Source organism: Papaver somniferum, chromosome 8 (genome assembly GCF_003573695.1).
Source record: "Papaver somniferum cultivar HN1 chromosome 8, ASM357369v1, whole genome shotgun sequence".
Taxonomy (NCBI): Eukaryota; Viridiplantae; Streptophyta; class Magnoliopsida; order Ranunculales; family Papaveraceae; genus Papaver; species Papaver somniferum.
The window spans coordinates 160,819,187-160,836,811 of record NC_039365.1 but is presented as its reverse complement, the minus strand read 5'-3'; the positions used below and the strand labels follow the sequence as shown (position 1 = coordinate 160,836,811).

Here is a 17,625-nt window from a genome sequence, read left to right as displayed (position 1 = left end):
CAAGAATGCTACAAAGAGCAATGCAAGTCAATAATGCAGCTGAGAAGATGCAAAAATGAACACAATAGAAACATTGCTTACCTGATCTGCACAGATTGTGAAGCATTTAGATGGGTATCAGACCACCTTTTCATTGCAGCAAAAAATAGGGTTATCCATTCAAGTTTCAATCTCAATGCCATATGTAAGGAACTTCAAAAGACTATTAACATGTAATTAGTTCTTAACTAATATCATTTCCATTCATAAAGTAAGATTATCCATCAAAATAAAACTGAATTCTGGTACATAAAAAAAAAACAGATCTAACACTATGATATCAGTGTCTAAAGCAAAAAAAAAAGATCTAACACAACAAGAAGCACACACACACTTCTACTTCTTCTTAGCCTTGCTTTTCTTTCCCTTTGTGACAGGAATATGTTGACTAACAGATCCAATACCAGTAAAGTTCTGACTGAAATTCAGAACATCTTGTGTAGATCCATGGGTGCTAGGTTCTGCTGGTGCTCTTCCAAAGTTTTTAGGTCCTGTTGACTCACCAACAAATGAAGATGTACCTCTGGATTTGTTCACCTTTGCTTTACCCCTTGCACTGCTACTTTCAGGATGATCTCTACTAGTGAAGGTGCAGTTTGCAGCATCATACTCGGTGCTTGGCATGAATCCAGTTGGGTTTTTACCAACATCACCACCAGCACAGGTTCTCTTATTATGACCAGCAGTAGATCCACACTTTCCACATTTCCTTTTCTTCACCACAGTTTCAGGTTCATCATAGCTCCTCTTCCTCTTCTTTGCTGGTCTTCCAGTTTTTCTTTGATAAGGAGGAGGCTTTAAGTTGATGTCCATGGATGCCTGCCAATTAAGATAAGAAGAAGAGAAAAAATGAGAAAGTTAAAGTAAAGAAATGAAACCCTAACCCTAAAAGAAATGAGAAAGTTAAAGTAGAGAAAAATAAGGATATAATAAAGTAGAGAAAAAAGTAGAGAAAAATAAGGATATAATAAAGTAGAGAAAATGTGAATGCATCACATTCAATATATATTTAATGCTGAAAAAAGTACCTTATCTTCCCAGTTCCATCACTTATGTCTTCTAGTGGATTTACAGCATCTGCATATATGGTCCTATAATATTCCACAGAGTAGTAAGGAGCACAATAACTGTTCAACCAATCAAACAAATGTGTCAGTTTACAGAAACAAAAGTAATAGCATATTACAACCCAAAAGTAATAGCATATTACAAAATTTCTTACTCTTTCCAGTTTGGCCTGAGCAGTTTCAATGCACATACAGCATGTTGACAAGGGAATCCCCTTAGCTGCCATTGCAAACAAGTGCATTGTTTGTCTACAATGTTCACTGTGAAAATTTTCTTGGTAGACACATTAGTTACCAAATAAACCTGTCCAACCACACTTCCTTCTGTATCAAACTTCCCAACCAAGTCAAGCATCTTATTTATCAACTTAACAGCAGCAGGGACCAAATCATTTTGATTCCACTTAGCAGATTCTTCCCTTCTCTTAAATAACAAACCCATTACTAACTGACCATACATCATGCCTAGTTGGATTATTGGTTTATCTCTCATATTAGAACTCATAATTAAATGATTCTGAGAAATTGTTATTCATATGCTCACAACAGCTAAGGGGATCAAAATAAGCCCTAGACCAAGTACTTGGATCTTCTTTCCTAAGATATTCACCAGCAGCCGGACTTTCTTTGCATATGTTGTCAAAGTGCTCCTACATTATAGTAACCTGAGTTATTATATAACCTACTAACTATGAATCAAAAACATAGGGATATTTAAAAAAGAGAGGCACAAACCTGAAAATGCCTCACTTTGTAAGCTTTGCATGCATTCCACAATAAGTTGTGCAAGGTTGGTGCCTTGTGGTACTTCTTGAAGTTCTTGTACAAGTGCCTGAAGCAATATCTAACTTTTGCACCAGGGAAAACCTTTGGAACAGATTCCAACAACCCTTTTTGCCTATCAGAAATAAAGGTAATTCTGCCAGCATGATGTGCATTGATTGCTGGAGCCAAATCCTTGAGGAACCCAGTCCAGCTCTCCTTGGTTTCACTCTTAGCCACCTTAATGCCTAAAGGCACCAGAGAATTCTGACCATAAATTGCTTTTGCAGCCATTAGAACACCACCACGCTTGCCAGTTAGATGGCATGCATCTAAACCTATGACTCCCCTGCAAGCTTTCTGAAATCCTCTCATTGGTGCAGCAAATGAAATAGTCATGCTCATGAATGTCTTATCTGCACATTTAGTAACCAACCATTAAATAACTGAGCACCACTTACAAATAAATGAATAAGCCCTAGACCACTGTTACATAATGTATACCTCTTTTCCCATAAGTGTATTTAGCAACAGACCCTGGATTAGTATGAGCCACCATTGCACAAAAGATGGGTACATCCTTGTAGCTGTCTTCATAATTACCAAATAGATCTTCTAAAAGAAGATTTCTAGCCTTCCATGCACAAATATAAGGTATATTGATGTTATGAGTTACAAAAAAGTCTCTTGCAATGTGTTTAGGCTTTGGAATTAAGGCCCCAGCTGTCTGCTTTAACTTCTCATGTACCACATCTTTTACGAACTCAGGATCCGCGGATCTGTTAAAACTCTTTATCATCAGGTACAGCATGCTCCCAAAATTTAAACAAGTCTTCATTTGTAACCAAATACTCAGGCAGACATGGGTCTATGGTCCAATATAAATTTGGAATTTCTGTTTCATCAAGATTCAACTTAACACGCAACATCTTCTCAAATTCCTTAAGGTCAATTCTATCTCTATCCATGTGAGGGAATAGCAAATTAAGTTTACTATTCACAACAAACACATTGATATCTCTATATGGATAATATGTATGATCACTGTAAATGAACAAACAAAATAAAATTCATCAAATTCCACACTTCACACAGAAAACCCCTAAAATAAAATTCATCAAACACACGAAATTAGGGTTTTAAAAATTCCACACTTCACACAGAAAACTCCTAAAATAAAACTCATCAAACACACGAAATTAGGGTTTGAAATCGTACCATATCTGCTGCTTGTCCTTCCCCTTATTCTTCTTCATCTTCAGCTCCCCAACGCTTTACTCAGACACTAAACCTAAGCAAAATCCCGCTGAAAACTGACCCAAACCCTAATTTCTTCCACTAGAGAACAGAGCGGACATAGAGCAAGAGAAAAAAAGTACAAGAAAGAGAAACAGAAACCTAAGAGAAAACCCCTAATTCAACTCAGAAAAACGAAATTAGGGTTTGCAATCATACCATATCTGCTGCTTGTCCTTCCCCTTCTTTTTCTGAATCTCGATCGCTCCCCAACCCTTTACTCAGACACTAAACCTAAGCAAAATCCCGCTGAAAACTGACCCAAACCCTAATTTCTTCCACTAGAGAACAGAGCGGACAGAGAGAACGAGCAAACCCTAGAAGAAAAATGAAACGATACAAAGTTGCAAACTGTTTTCAATCCCACGAAGGATAAAATAGTCATTTACCCTGTGCTACGTGTAATAATCTCGTGCACGACATCTTGAGCCGTCCACATAAGACACGTGTAAGTAATCTGGACAAAGTCAAAAAAGTTTGACCAATCATGTGGGTCCAAGACGTTAGTGCTAACGGTTGTGGCATTAAATAAATTCTGAAAAAAACGGTGGCAGTTTCTTGAATCGGGATTTGCAAGTGTGGCAGTTTGTTAAAATTCCCAAAAAAAAAATGAAAGACTTTGTTTTTTATTACTGTTAACCTGCTAAAAATGTTTTAAATTTGTTTTGTAATGGTACTTTTTTCTTCCCTACGTATCACATATTTTTTAGCAAGGATTGTAGTAATAAGAATCATCACTGTTAAGAAAACATGGCCAGTGTGTTGTTCTCAATCATAGAATGTAATGAGAGAATTGAGAGGCATGAGAACTAATGACACAAAAGGTTGAAAAAAGATTGAAATGAATCAACATATAAAAATTGAACTTTACTGATAATATATGGCGATTAAGTTGCAATGATATCATATATCTTTCGAAAAGGTCAGATCATCAAAGCACATTAAATGGAAGTTCCAAGTACAAAGAAAATTGAGTGACCAAGTTGAGGCCATATTTTCTGAAACTTTAGCGGACATGGTTTGTGAGCTTGGTGTAACACTTGGGTCTCCTAGCTTATATGTTTGTTAGCTTACTTTAGCATTCAGGTCTTGCATTTCCTTGCGATCATTTTAAGGAAATTGAGTTACTGATGGTTATGGACTCACCAAGTCGAGGTAATATTCCTGAAACTGTAGGCTATTATACCAAGTTTAAAGGAGCGGAGTTATGGACCTGCACCAAGTTTCTCATACCTTTCCTTGAGTTATGATAGCCTGATGATGGACTTTATGATATAAGGTGTTTAGCTTTGGAGAAGTTAGTTGAATCGTTTGATCTTCTCCTGCAACCGTTGTTCCCTTGGATAAAACAAAATTGGAACAGTCACTTAGGCTAGGTAAATGGATAACACTGGCGGGTAGCATTGACGGGATAATAGGGAGGGTATTGGACCGGGCAAGAAAATTTGAATTATGACTTGTGCCCGCCCTCTTATTTAAATGGGCTAGGTCTGACCATCCCGTAAAGGGCCACGGTCACCCATGGACTGTCATGGGACAGGACGGACGGTACTGAGCCTCGGGCTGCCGGGCAAAATTTACACCCCTAAGCAAAAACATGACCTGATGTTGCACTATTAAGTGGTATATATGCCTTGAAAAAAAAACAGCTAAGCCGGTTGTTAAGAGTAAAATAACCCGACTTGAGTACAATCAAGAAACATTTAATGCTACATTTAAAAAATAAATATGTCCTAACTACACGCAACACCATTACAAATCCAGAGCCCGGGCCGTTACGGCACGGGTAAAGTTTTGAGGATCTTTTGGTTTTTTAACATAAACAAGAATATGAAATTTGCCTGCCTTTACTTGAGAAAGGTACATGTATTTATTTTATTTTCAAAGTTGAACATGAAAATTATGGAATGTGATTTTCAGTTACAGAGTGTGATTTTATATTTGCTGGAGTAGCAATTTATAGTTTTTAGCTTGCTAATTGGAATAGTTGCGAAGAAATTGAAATACGAGTGGCCAATCCACAATCAAGCAAATAATCTTTTCACTATAACCAACTGGCAATCTCAATATGTCATTTTTTTATTTCTTGAATGGCATGGTATTTTCATCTGATAATAAATACATTCCATAATTTTCATCTCAAATCTGGCCAACAAGTTGTGCTTAATTAGTCAATGTGATCCAAGTTGTGTCAATTAGTCAATGTGATCCAAACTCCCTTCTTAGTTCACTGTAAAGATTTACTTTAGAATTGCCATTTTGTATTTTAAATATATTCTCAGTACTAGACTATATTTATTTTCATTTAAAGAAATTCTACAACTCTTTGTTCATGAGTTTAGTTCTGCCACTCTGTCTGAAAGATGGATTAATTCGGTTTATCTTAATGGAGTTAAACTCTTGACATGTGGTATTCTACAGTCAGACATGGAGTTAAGTTCTTGAAAATGGTGTCTAAACAAATGGTTTTTGAACCATCTAACGGTTCTTAATGGTATCTTTTTTGTGATCAACGGCTCTCATTCTTCTCAAAACGGAAAAGATAAATCGTGGTTGAAAATCGATCACCCTTCTAAGCCATGTTCCAACCGCTCAGATCAATTCTTGCCTTCTTCAACTCTGATAAATGCAGTTATCACAACCATAATTTAGGGATTCTTTTCAGTTACGAAAAAAGAAAAAAAATCTCTCCTCTAAAGGATATGCCGTTCTGCCTTTCAATTACCAAAACCGGTATTTGTATTTAAATCCCTTTGATTCAGGGTAATCAATTTCATACGTTACACTAGAACCACAATTTTCCCTTTGAAATGTTGCGTACATAAACCCGAACAAACGTTATCATCTTCACCGTATTCGCCTACTCCATCAAGACTACTAGGTATATTTTCAGTTCATGAATCCTCATATCTTTTCAAATCAGGTACCCATCTCTTATATTGTATCTCTGTTTCTTGATAGACCTTTATCGGAGGTGTATCCATCGCAGGTAATGTTGCTGCATTTTCGTCTTTTTTTCGTTTGTTTTGTTTTTGTTGTAGTACCCTTGACAAGTTGTTTTTTTTTTAAATACAATTTTATTTGACTATGGTTTGTTTAACTGTGTTTTGCTAGATATCGTACTAGGAAAAACTACCGAGTACAGATCATACTAACTAATATGTCTTATTTTCTATAGCTTTTTAGCCTAATTCCAGGTTACATCTTCATGTACAACAAGTGAGGCAATTAATGGCAAGAGAAAACTACTGTAGGAAAAGAATAAAGAATATCACCTATACAGCTTAAGGGCACTTCTTTTTTTTTACTAAATTTAGGCTTTGGGTACTTATTTGCGGGTTTCAATTGTAACTTTATCTTATAGCCACTGATTTTATTACGGTAGGGCTTTGTATTCACTTTCACAAATTGAGTGCTTTCATTTTAGAACATTGGTCTAATTTGGGTGAAATTATATTCTTTCAATTTAGTTTGATTGGATTACTGTCTTCATGTTTTCTTTACTGAGCATCTTAAAATATGCATTTTTGCAGACTTTTCCACGGTGGTGTTCCGTTTCTAGAAAACATAGATGAAGTGATTGAACACATCAGAAATAACTTTGCTTTTGTTAGTGGTGGATGTGAATTGTTATCGGAATTCAAGTCGACCAAATTCAATCCGACTGCTCTCTGCACAAGTGCGGAAGTGAGTTATTCTAATGATAGTTCATGAGGTAAATTTTTTTCCAAAGAAAGCTAAAGGGATGTCCCAGCCATTCCTAATCTTGCTTGGCAACAACTGCGCATCCTGTCATGGAGGTATAGTATAATCTCAATTTTGAAAATAGTTTGCACAATTGATTCGCAATGTGAAAGTTGACAATTTATCAGGATTTTTGTTATGTAAATTGTGTGTGTCTCTGTTGTTGCATGCAATAATCAAAAACAAGGAAAAATCAAATAAGCAAAAGTTATTGATACTTAGCTCCTTTATAATGGAAGTGATCGATTTGATGAAACGAATGAGCTCCATATATCTCCGCAACAGCAACAAGGCAAAAATTTGGAAAAACAGAGTGAGTCACGTGTTCAACACGTTTCCCTTAAGACATTAGCGCCCGGCTACATTCAATAGTGATGCTATAACCCTCACAGGACGGATATCTCCAGGATAAAACACCCTAATACACCTACTACTAGCATATGTAGTAGATGCTCAACTTGAGCTTGGCAACTCCGGAAAAACCATAAAGGAAAATCCCGAACGCTTGAGACAACAATATAAAATATTTTTTTCCCTTGGGGGTCCCTCTAAATATAGAGCAACCCCTTTCCCATAGATTTTACAAAAATAGTGAATTTGTTTATATAATTGAAAAATACAACTTAAGAAGAAAAACTCCCCGATGTGGGACTAAAAGGTTTATATAGTTTCTTAAAACTACTACAAATTGGAAACTCCACGATGTGGGACTAAAAGGTTTCATTCACCAAATAAAACAATAAATTATAACTTTTTATCAAAACTTTAAAAAATTATATTTTTATTAATCGTTTTCCAACAATCCCCCACATGAATGAAAACTCAATAAAACATGAAAACACAGATAGATCTTGGTAAATCAACATCCCAACCTCACAATCCAAACAGACTGATCGTGCAAGTGTTGAATCATACTAGTCATTTCTACGTCCTCTCCCTCACACAAAAGTGTGTTGACCCCAGGGTCATACTATGGATTGCATAAATCATAATAGTATTGAGAGCTTTCATCTTTAGTTCTCACATGGTGAGACTATAGGTATCTTTCACCAAAGTGAAAAAGCATGAACTAGTGAACCCTTAGTGACCTTTAGGTCCTAAGTTCCAGTAATACCAAAACCATCAAAACGAAAATCACATAAAAAGCACAGGAAATACCATTTTAGGCAGAGGTGTCCATGAGGTCTTGAACCTTTGCTTAGTGAGATATTACCAGAATTACTTGCTAGAGACAGTGAACTATGTCTTGAACTGCTAGCATTTGATGTAATTCGTGATAACAACCACGGGTGATATCTCCAAGATTGTTGCCAAGATCGTGCCGTTTTGTCCAATTTAGCCCTGGACAAATCATGTTTCTCAGAATGCTCTAGAGAATCAAATCTCATATTCTCATAGGAAGCGGCACACTTCCTCATCCAGATAGGTGAGTTTCCATAAAGAGTGTTACTGCTACACCTCACTTCAATCTTAAATTGAAACTATAGAACTCATTAAGACTTCTTAAAAATCATCCTTCACATGCAGTCACACTATCACGTCTACACCATAGGGAAGGGACAGAGAATAAAATTCTCTGATAGTGTTTACCTTTATCCACCACAAATTAGTTGTCTCATTCGAAACCTTGATCTTGGGATCTCCAGTCAGCAAGGTTGAGTATCCTTCATGAAAAGTTTAATTTATGAGCTTAAGCCCCTTCCCCCTCGATGCATTTCTAACTATCTCTTGGGATAAACCTTTCGTCAAAGATTGCGCGATATTCTCCTTGGACTTTATCCAATCAATGGAAATAACCGATTGAGATTAGTTATTTTCAGCTTTAGCTATTATAGCTTGGCTAACACAATGTATAGATATAGCTGGCACAGGCCTATGCCAGAGAGGAATGTCTTCTAAAAACATCTTAGGCACTCGGCCCCCTCTCGTGCTTTATCTAACTCAATACTCTCAGATTCCATAATGAATTGAGCAATATATGTTTGTTTGTAAATCTTCCAAAAACAAACCCTGATGCTAGAGTGAAACATATCCACTCGTAGACTTAGACTCCTCTGAGTCAACTATCCAGTTTACATCACAAAGTCCCTCAAGGACAGCAAGATACCTTTGATAAATCAAATAAAAGGTAATAGAGTATTTTAGGTACCATAATACTCTACTAGTGCATCTGAATGCTATTGCTCTGGACTAATTATATCTACTTAACTTACTCACAATATAGGCAATGTCTGGACTCTTACAGTTCATTAAATTCATCAGACATCCTATAACTCTTGAGTATTCAAGTTAAGATACTCCATTACCCTTTTTTCTTGAGTCTACAAGAATAATCGTACGGAGTACAAGAAGGCTTACAATCACACTGATTGTATCTCTTAAGCACAAATTCAAAATAATGAAATGACTAAGACTACATATGTTAGATTATTTTCTAATCCTCATCCCTAAGATTACATCAACAGGGCCTAAGTCTTTCAAGTCAACGTTCTCATTCAGCGCATGTTTTTAGTGGAATTAATCACATCTATGTTTGTATCAAGTATAAGCATATCATCAACATACAAGCATACAATCACACAGGCATCCTTAACAAGTTACTTGTAAATATACTTGTCAGATTCATTAACTTAAATCCACTACACATTATCACATGATCAAATTTTCCATGTCACTGTTTACGTGCTTATTTTATAAACCATACAAAATTTTGTTCAACTTACAAACTTTGTCATCATAACCTTTCACTACAAAGTCCTCAGGTTGGTCTATGTAAATTTCTTATCTAATTCACGATTTTAGAAAAGTTGTCTTAACATCCATCTGATGTCTCTAATTTGTTTATGACAGCAATAACAATTAGCATCTCAACGTAAGTAAATCTCGTCACATGTGAATAAGAATCAAGGAAATATACACCTTCTTTTAGTTTATAGCCTTTAGCTACCAACTTAGCCTAATATTTTTCTACAGTTCCATATACCTAATGTTTCCTCTTAAAGACTCATTTACATCTCATGGTCTTACTCTCTGGAGGTAAACTATAAACCTCCCAAGTCAGGTTCCGACGGACTGAGTCCATTTCACTAAATGAAGCTTCTTACCAGAATGGGGTTTCAGTAGATATCAAGGCTTCTTTACAAGTCCAGGGCTTAGACTACAGCTAGGCATGTTATGAAGTCGGCTTCATAAAGTCTCAAGTCTAATTGTTTTACTTCTCTTAGGCTCAACCTTAACTTCATCTTCCTTTAAGATAAGTTCTGACTATTTGAAAATAAATCTAGGGGATCAACAACACATCTCTAATGAGGTACAGGTTTAAGAATAAACATGTTCAAAGAACTCAGCATCCCTAGATTATGTAATAGTATTCACAACAAAGTCAAAAATCACACCAAAAGTATGAAAAATCAGAACACACAACCAAAAATCTATATGTAGAAGTATACTCAGCATACCTTATATGAAGACAACAATCCATTTTGGTTTCTATCTAGTTCTTCTAGGAAGAGGAATGACAATCTTAGTCAAACACCCCCACACTTTGACATATTCATAAGAAGGTCATCTACCTTTCCATAAATCATATGGAGTTTCATCTGATCCTTAAGGGTACTATATTCAGGATATACTAGTTAAGAGGACTTCCTCCCCCACAAGACCGCAGGTAATCCTGAACTAATCAACATGGTAATCTTCCTTAAGGATACAATTAATATGTTCAAGGCTTCTAATTGGTTTATCAACTTCAAGTTTATACATCTTAAGGCTTCTAAGGCATCATCATTATCCCTAAGCAATTATACAAGATAGTACCTTGTACAATCATCTACGGAAGTTATAAACCATCTTTTACCATAGTGGTTTTGGGTTGAACTCATGTCAACTAGGCCTAACTGAATTGATTCTAAGGGATTATAATTACTATGAACATTTGTGCTAAAAGATTTTATAGCATATTCATTTCACTTTTGTGTTCAAGATCCAAACTAAATTTGGGTACGAAGCCTATGCTAGGCAGTTTATACATTGACTTATAATTTTACGGTTCCAAGTCTACCATGCAAAAAATTCAAAGACACACAAAAGAAAGCACAAGAATCAACTATGTTCACTTCATCAGATTTTCCTTCAAACTTATATAAACCCTAAGTCCTATAACTGTTGCCTAAAAAATCAATACCCTTAGTTATAACAAGTTTTCCACATTTAATTAAGATCTTCAATCTTTTACCATATTCAAGAGAACAAGATACAATATTATTTCATATGCTCGGAACATGAAAACTTCATTCAGTGTGAGAATATTACAGATATGAACGTATGCTCGACCTTTCCCTTTTATGCAACCTCTGTCGCAGATGAGTTACTCATATAGAGTTTCTCGACATCCCTTATCCTCTAATAAGAGGTGAACAGGTCTCTGTTTCAACAAACATACTTAGTGGCTCCAGAGTCCACCCACCAGTCTCTCACATTGGTTATTAAAATAACTTCCGACATCATGGTTCATTTTATTTCAACTAAATTAGCATTAACTTTCTACTTATTAAGGTTTTATGTTGTCTACACTTTACTGCCGTATGGACAGGAATTTTACAAACATAACAATCACCCTTAATTAAAGTAATGTTGGATTCAGTTTTACGAAACATACCTTTATTATGAAGACTATGCTTAGAGTTGTGTTTGATGTTCTCGCCTTTGTCATCTTTGGAAGACTTGTGTTCATCCACATGCGCCTGGTAGCCATGTTCCTTTTCATTTCATGTCACAAACTTCGTTTATACTCTGACCACGGACACGATAATTTCCCAATCACCTAATACACCATATTTCACAAACCTTAGTTCAGATAAAATATGAGTTTTGAAGATAATATCTAGATTTATAAACTTCGTTTAAACCACCATATCAAAAAACTCATGGTTACCCCATAAAAACTACTTTAGTTAACAACAAAATTCTGCCCGTCAGTATTTTTCAGGAACGTTTCTCAGTTTTGTAAAATATCAAAAAAATACTTTGACAACTCCAAAATTTCTGAAATTTTAGGTGGGTAACTATGAGGATGTATACTACTTTGTGTCAAAGGTTTCATCTAAATTCCTTATAGGTTAAGAGATAAACTCGAAACTCTACAGCTGACCAAAAATTCGTTTTTGTTTTTCACTCCACAATTAACATCCATGATTCACAAACCAACCAACCATTTTTTTATTATTACAAATACTAATGTCTTAAGATTGTTGCGTGCAATAATCAAAAACAAGGAAAAATCAAATAAGCAAAAGTTATTGATACTTAGCTCCTTTATAGTGGAAGTGATCGATTTGATGAAACGAATGAGCTCCCTATATCTCTGCAACAGCAACAAGGAAAAACTTTGGAAAAACAGAGTGAGTCACGTGTTCAACACGTTGCCCTTAAGACATTAGCGCCCGGCTACACTCAAGAGTGATGCTATAGCCCTCACAGGACGGATATCTCCAGGATAAAACACCCTAATACACCTACTACTAGCATATGTAGTAGATGCTCAACTTGAGCTTGGCAACTCCGAAAAAACCATAAAAGAAAATCTCGAACGCTTGAGACAACAATATAAAATATTTTTTTCCCTTTGGGTTCCCTCTAAATATAGAGCAACCCTTTCCCATAGATTTTACAAAAATAATGAATTTGTTTATATAATTGACAAATACAACTTAAGAAGAAAAACTTCCCGATGTGGGACTAAAAGGTTTATATAGTTTCTTAAAACTACTAAATTGGAAACTCCACGATGTGGGACTAAAAAGTCTCATTCACAAAATAAAACAATAAATTATAATTTTTTATTAAAACTTTAAAAAATTATTTTTTTATTAATCGTTTTCCAACATCTGCTACCCGTAACAAACCATTTTAAGAAGACCTAAAGAGGACAATGACACTTTGGCGTCCGAAGATTTCTCACTTTGTCATTTTAGACAAATTCTAGACATATCCCAACGTAGAACCTATTGCTCATTTCTGCGTATCAAAAATGTTGGAGAAGCCACTATCTCATTTCTATGTCAATCATTTCCATTTGGTGCTTTGTGTGACTTGGTCACTAAAGAAACTACGTCACCTTAGGTGGTGTTTGTTTGCAGCTGACTCATCTGAGTCGTCTGGATCTGAGTCGTCTGGATATGAGTTAAATCACCTGACTCATCTGGATCTGACTCACTAAGGTCTGAGTCAGAAAATATGTTTGTTTTGTGAGTCAGATCTGACTCAGCTGAGTGGATTTTTTTGGACAGAAAATGCCCTTGTGCACATTTCAAACAACTTGTTCACTACTAGTCTAACAACCTAAAACTTCAACCCATGAGCAAACTTTAGCTATATGATATTTTTAATTCCATAAAACAACTTCTCTAAACAGAAGTTAATTATATTAGATTTCAATTTAATAAATTACATTGGCTTAAACTTCTCAAAATAAATTACACAGAAGTTAATTGCTCGGATTTTTTATGTAACAGAAGTTTTATGTAACATCACAAATTGTTCACTACCAGTCTAAACAACTTCTCTTTTTGATGGAATTAAACATTACCAAACAATAAAATCTAAAGACTTCATTCCTACAAACATAAAAGAAGCAGAAGCAACAAAATTTAAAGGAGGCTAGCTATCTCATCACGTAAGTTGTTCATATATATCTGCTCTTGTCGTCCAAACAGACGAGGTGCATTTTCTTCCGTTTCCTCTTCCACTTCGACTTCCACCTGTGTCTCATTCATATCAAATGTCTCATTCTCATATTCTTTAAATAGCCATTCATCTAATGCATTACGACGTAGAAAGTTATGTATTGACATGCAAGCAATTACGATATCTCTTTGAGTCTCAAATGAGTAAGAAGGCATTTTAATTAAGACGGGAAATCTTACTTTCAATATCCCGATTGCTCTCTCAATCACATTCCTCAATTGAGCATGGGCTTGATTAAACTTCTCCTCTTTTGCTATTGGAGGTACTCTTCGATAATCACCTATCCAATACCTTATGTTGCGATACGGACACATAAACCCCTGTGTATGAGAGTACGCAGCATCACATAGATAGTATTTTTCTACAAATTTTCAACAAAAACATTATGAAGTTGAACAAAAACATTATGAAGTAGTACTGGTTACTAAATGACAAGCCAATATAATCAAAATAAATTACACAACTCAATGGAGCCTAACAGAGGATGAAACCAAAATGATTATCAAAGGGCACAATGAATGATGAATGATGAGAGACTGGGTATGTATCTCTTATTTCTTTATAACCAAGAATACAAACATTCAGATGAAACTGTGCTTAGGGGATATTACCAACAATAAATCCTAGTTGCCCTCTTTGTAGACAATTTTGACAAAAGCCTTATTCACCTTTCTATGAAATGAGGGTTCTTTTGTTTTTTCTAATTCAAAAACTTTATTAATTGATATCCAAAAGACTACAAAGAAGATAGTTCAAATAAAAAAAGCGGAAGACAAACAAAGAAATCCACATCAGGCATCTCTACTTTATCCCTTGCAGAAATGCAGATCTGAGAAAGCTTACACTTTAACTACAACATCATATATTCTAACACTGGTAAGTTTGGTGGGTAGTTTAACAGGTGGTTCAAAGAACAGATTCCCCATCCCAACAGGCGCAGGGGTGGCCTGAAATAATCTAAGTAGAGTTCGATATTGTGATCAATTGATGAACACTTCACACAGCCTAAGATGGAAAATACTTGGACTGAATGATATAATGGCAGCACGGTTTATTTTTCCTACAATTCAAATATATAAGAACGCAGTGCACAAGAATCTAAATAAAATTGAGTAAAGAAAACAAACCCAATGCAGAAAAATTGGACTTAAAATAGAGATATTACCTGGTGGAGGTAGAGGAAACTTGAAAGATGGATCACGCACTGCCTCGGTCAACACTCTCGAGTCATGAGAAGTGTCTTCCCATCCAACCACTACATACAAAAATTACATATCCCAATCACATATCGCAAGAACGTTTTGGCTACATTCTCCTCTTCCCCTTCCTCTATACGGTGTTTGCTTCTCGACTGGAATGCTGGCACTAATTAGAGTGCCATCCAATGCACCAACAACACCTTTGAAAGAACCTTCTCTAAGACGTTTATTCCTTTTGGCGCGCAAGTAATCCCAGTGGTTTCTCAATTTCTTTTGGGTGATAGTGCAGTCATACTTCTCAGAAAAGAATTTGCAAAAATTTCCCCACGAAGTTTGCTTCAAAGAAGTTCCAGAAAACCCATGCTCAGTAGCTTGTTCCAAACATTGGTCAATAAATAACCCTCTAAATTCTGGAACGCTCCTAAAAGTTATCTTATTTGCTTTTTCATCTTCTTTTTTCTCCATAGAGAACTAGCATAAAGTAAAACAATACAAGACGTGGGTAATTTGAAACAGATGAGAGTGTGCTAGCTACTGAGAAAGTAAACATAGTATGTACATTGTTATTTTATATGTAACGGGAGAAAGGCCGAGCAGAAAATACCTGCTTTAGGATCCAGTGATGGCAACAAATATCTGCGTACTGAGTTAATGTATAAGATTGTATGCGAACTATCCCTGCAATGCAGCCAAACAACATTTATTTATAAACAATAAACATTAACTCAGTAATTAACATTATTAAAGATAATTAGTTAAAGCTAAACCATAAATCAATATGTCAACTGAGGGAATTAAAAATGTCCGTTGTTGATGTCAGATTCAAACTCAGAGACAACTAGGGATACTACTGCTATGTGCTTAAGTGATAATGAATTCTCTAGATTGAAAATACTGGTTTGGTATGACCACTATAGGTCATCTATGTTTATGCATCAGATAACATCTTGTCGACTATGATCACAACCATCTACTTGCCCTGGACCACGAAAATTCAAATGATAATGGCCTATGCAAACGTAAAGGATTGATGCACTTTGGCTCTTAAAAGAAAAGTACTGATGCACTTTGGTCCAGCAAGCAAGCTATGATGTGGAGAATTATAAACAATGTGAAAACTCATACCCAATGAAAACTCATACCGATATCAAAACATTAATGCTACCAGACGAGATAAACAATGTGATTATGCAAGATACAAATATGAGGGAGGTACTAAGGTATTCAAAGAATGACAAAAAGCATGGAAGACGACTACTCCCTAATGTATTGACATATACTAGCAAGGAAGAGTGTCCTGTATACCAATAAGTACACCACTTATAAATCTAACTAATATCACTGAAATATCATCTAAATAAGTATACCAGGTATACATACACTAAGGAAGATATGAACTGATCTCATACAAAATTAACAAGAGGAAAACTTAAACCACCAGTTTCAGCGACATACGCTTTGGAACATGTAGCAGGGCCAACCCCATATATACCATTTATGATTCGACTTTAGTTTCCAAAGTCAGACAATATCCATATCTTGTTTCCATTACATACACCATTAATGATTCGACTTTAGTTGCCAAAATCTGACATATATCCCTATCTTGTTTCCATTACAATCAGACCTTAGACTTTGCTTAGGCCACACTAATACTATTACACCCAAAAATTCTATTGCAAACACCATTTCAACCATAACCACATATACAAATAAAAATCTTTAATCCACTATGCTATTACACAAGTACTCGATAAACCCCATGGGCTTCTACAAAGCACTGTATGATTTCAATGGGCATTTCTTAAAATTAAAAGCTAAACATTCAACGTGTGCTTATAAAATGGATCCTAAGTTGCTTTTAAATTCAACAGAATCCCAATTTACAAATTATTATTGGCATAATCGATCTAATCGGCACAATTAACGGAAACAATTCCTTCCTTCCTTCCAAACATGATATCACAGGCACAATGAAGTGAGATTCTTAATTTTAACTTCATGTTACCAATCTGCGGATGGAACTACGAATCTCAACAATCTAAGATTCTCTAGATTGAGTTTTGAAGTAATTTTCAAATGACAAGTTACCAAGAATTTCCAAATTGTCCTGCAAACTAAGAATCCACCTGCAACACAGACCATTGAAATGTAAAAAATAAATAAAAAAGTCTCGAAACTATCTAAATCTTCAACAAAAGAATAACTGGGGACATTGAATCACCTGAAATTGAGCAGCAGTGGTGGTATCCTAGATCTTAACTGTTGTGAAAAAGATCAGAAAAGTAGAAGGTGAATTAGGGTTTATAAATGCTACACAAAACTCAGTATTTTAAAGAAATCAATAATTGCAAGGATCAGAAGTAGAAATCAGCAATTTCAATACCACGCCGAGAAAGAAATCTCCAAAAAAATAAAAAATCATCGAAAATAAACAGAAATTATTAAAATCCTAGATTTGAAAAGTAAAGGGGTTTTTTCTTCTCACCTTGTAAAAACATCTACAAATGTTTAACCCTGAAAGCAGAATAATCTCTTAATAGCTTGACACATACAGAACAATGGATTCACAAATGTTTAACCCCAAAACATCCACAAATGTTTAACCCCAAAACAAAATAGACCCAGATATAATCCATCATCACAGGAAACCCATGGATCTAAAAGAAACAAGATGGAACAAAATTAGTATACCTTCTGAAACCTTTAATCCCTCTTCTTTATTTCCTGACGTTGATGACCCTTTTAAAACGAGATGATGAGTTGAAACAATG

The 17,625-nt window shown here is 35.4% G+C and overlaps 2 protein-coding genes across 2 annotated transcripts; both read right to left on the bottom strand.

The window, feature by feature from the left end:
* Positions 1 to 375: 375 nt before the first annotated feature.
* LOC113306321 lies at positions 376 to 1,079 on the bottom strand. The gene is made up of 2 exons (XM_026555273.1): positions 1,068 to 1,079; positions 376 to 858 (listed from the first exon to the last, which is right to left on the bottom strand). Exon 2 carries the CDS (start codon positions 850 to 852, stop codon positions 376 to 378), a length of 477 nt encoding a protein of 158 aa, XP_026411058.1. The 5' UTR covers positions 853 to 858; positions 1,068 to 1,079.
* Positions 1,080 to 13,555: 12,476 nt separating this feature from the next.
* Positions 13,556 to 13,966, bottom strand: LOC113306320. The gene has a single exon (XM_026555272.1). It carries the CDS (start codon positions 13,964 to 13,966, stop codon positions 13,556 to 13,558), a length of 411 nt encoding a protein of 136 aa, XP_026411057.1.
* Positions 13,967 to 17,625: the final 3,659 nt, after the last annotated feature.

Coding starts and splice junctions, on each gene's coding strand:
- LOC113306321 (XM_026555273.1), bottom strand. CDS start 852: ATGGACATCAACTTAAAGCCTCCTCCTTATCAAAGAAAAACTGGAAGA.
- LOC113306320 (XM_026555272.1), bottom strand. CDS start 13,966: ATGTGTCCGTATCGCAACATAAGGTATTGGATAGGTGATTATCGAAGA.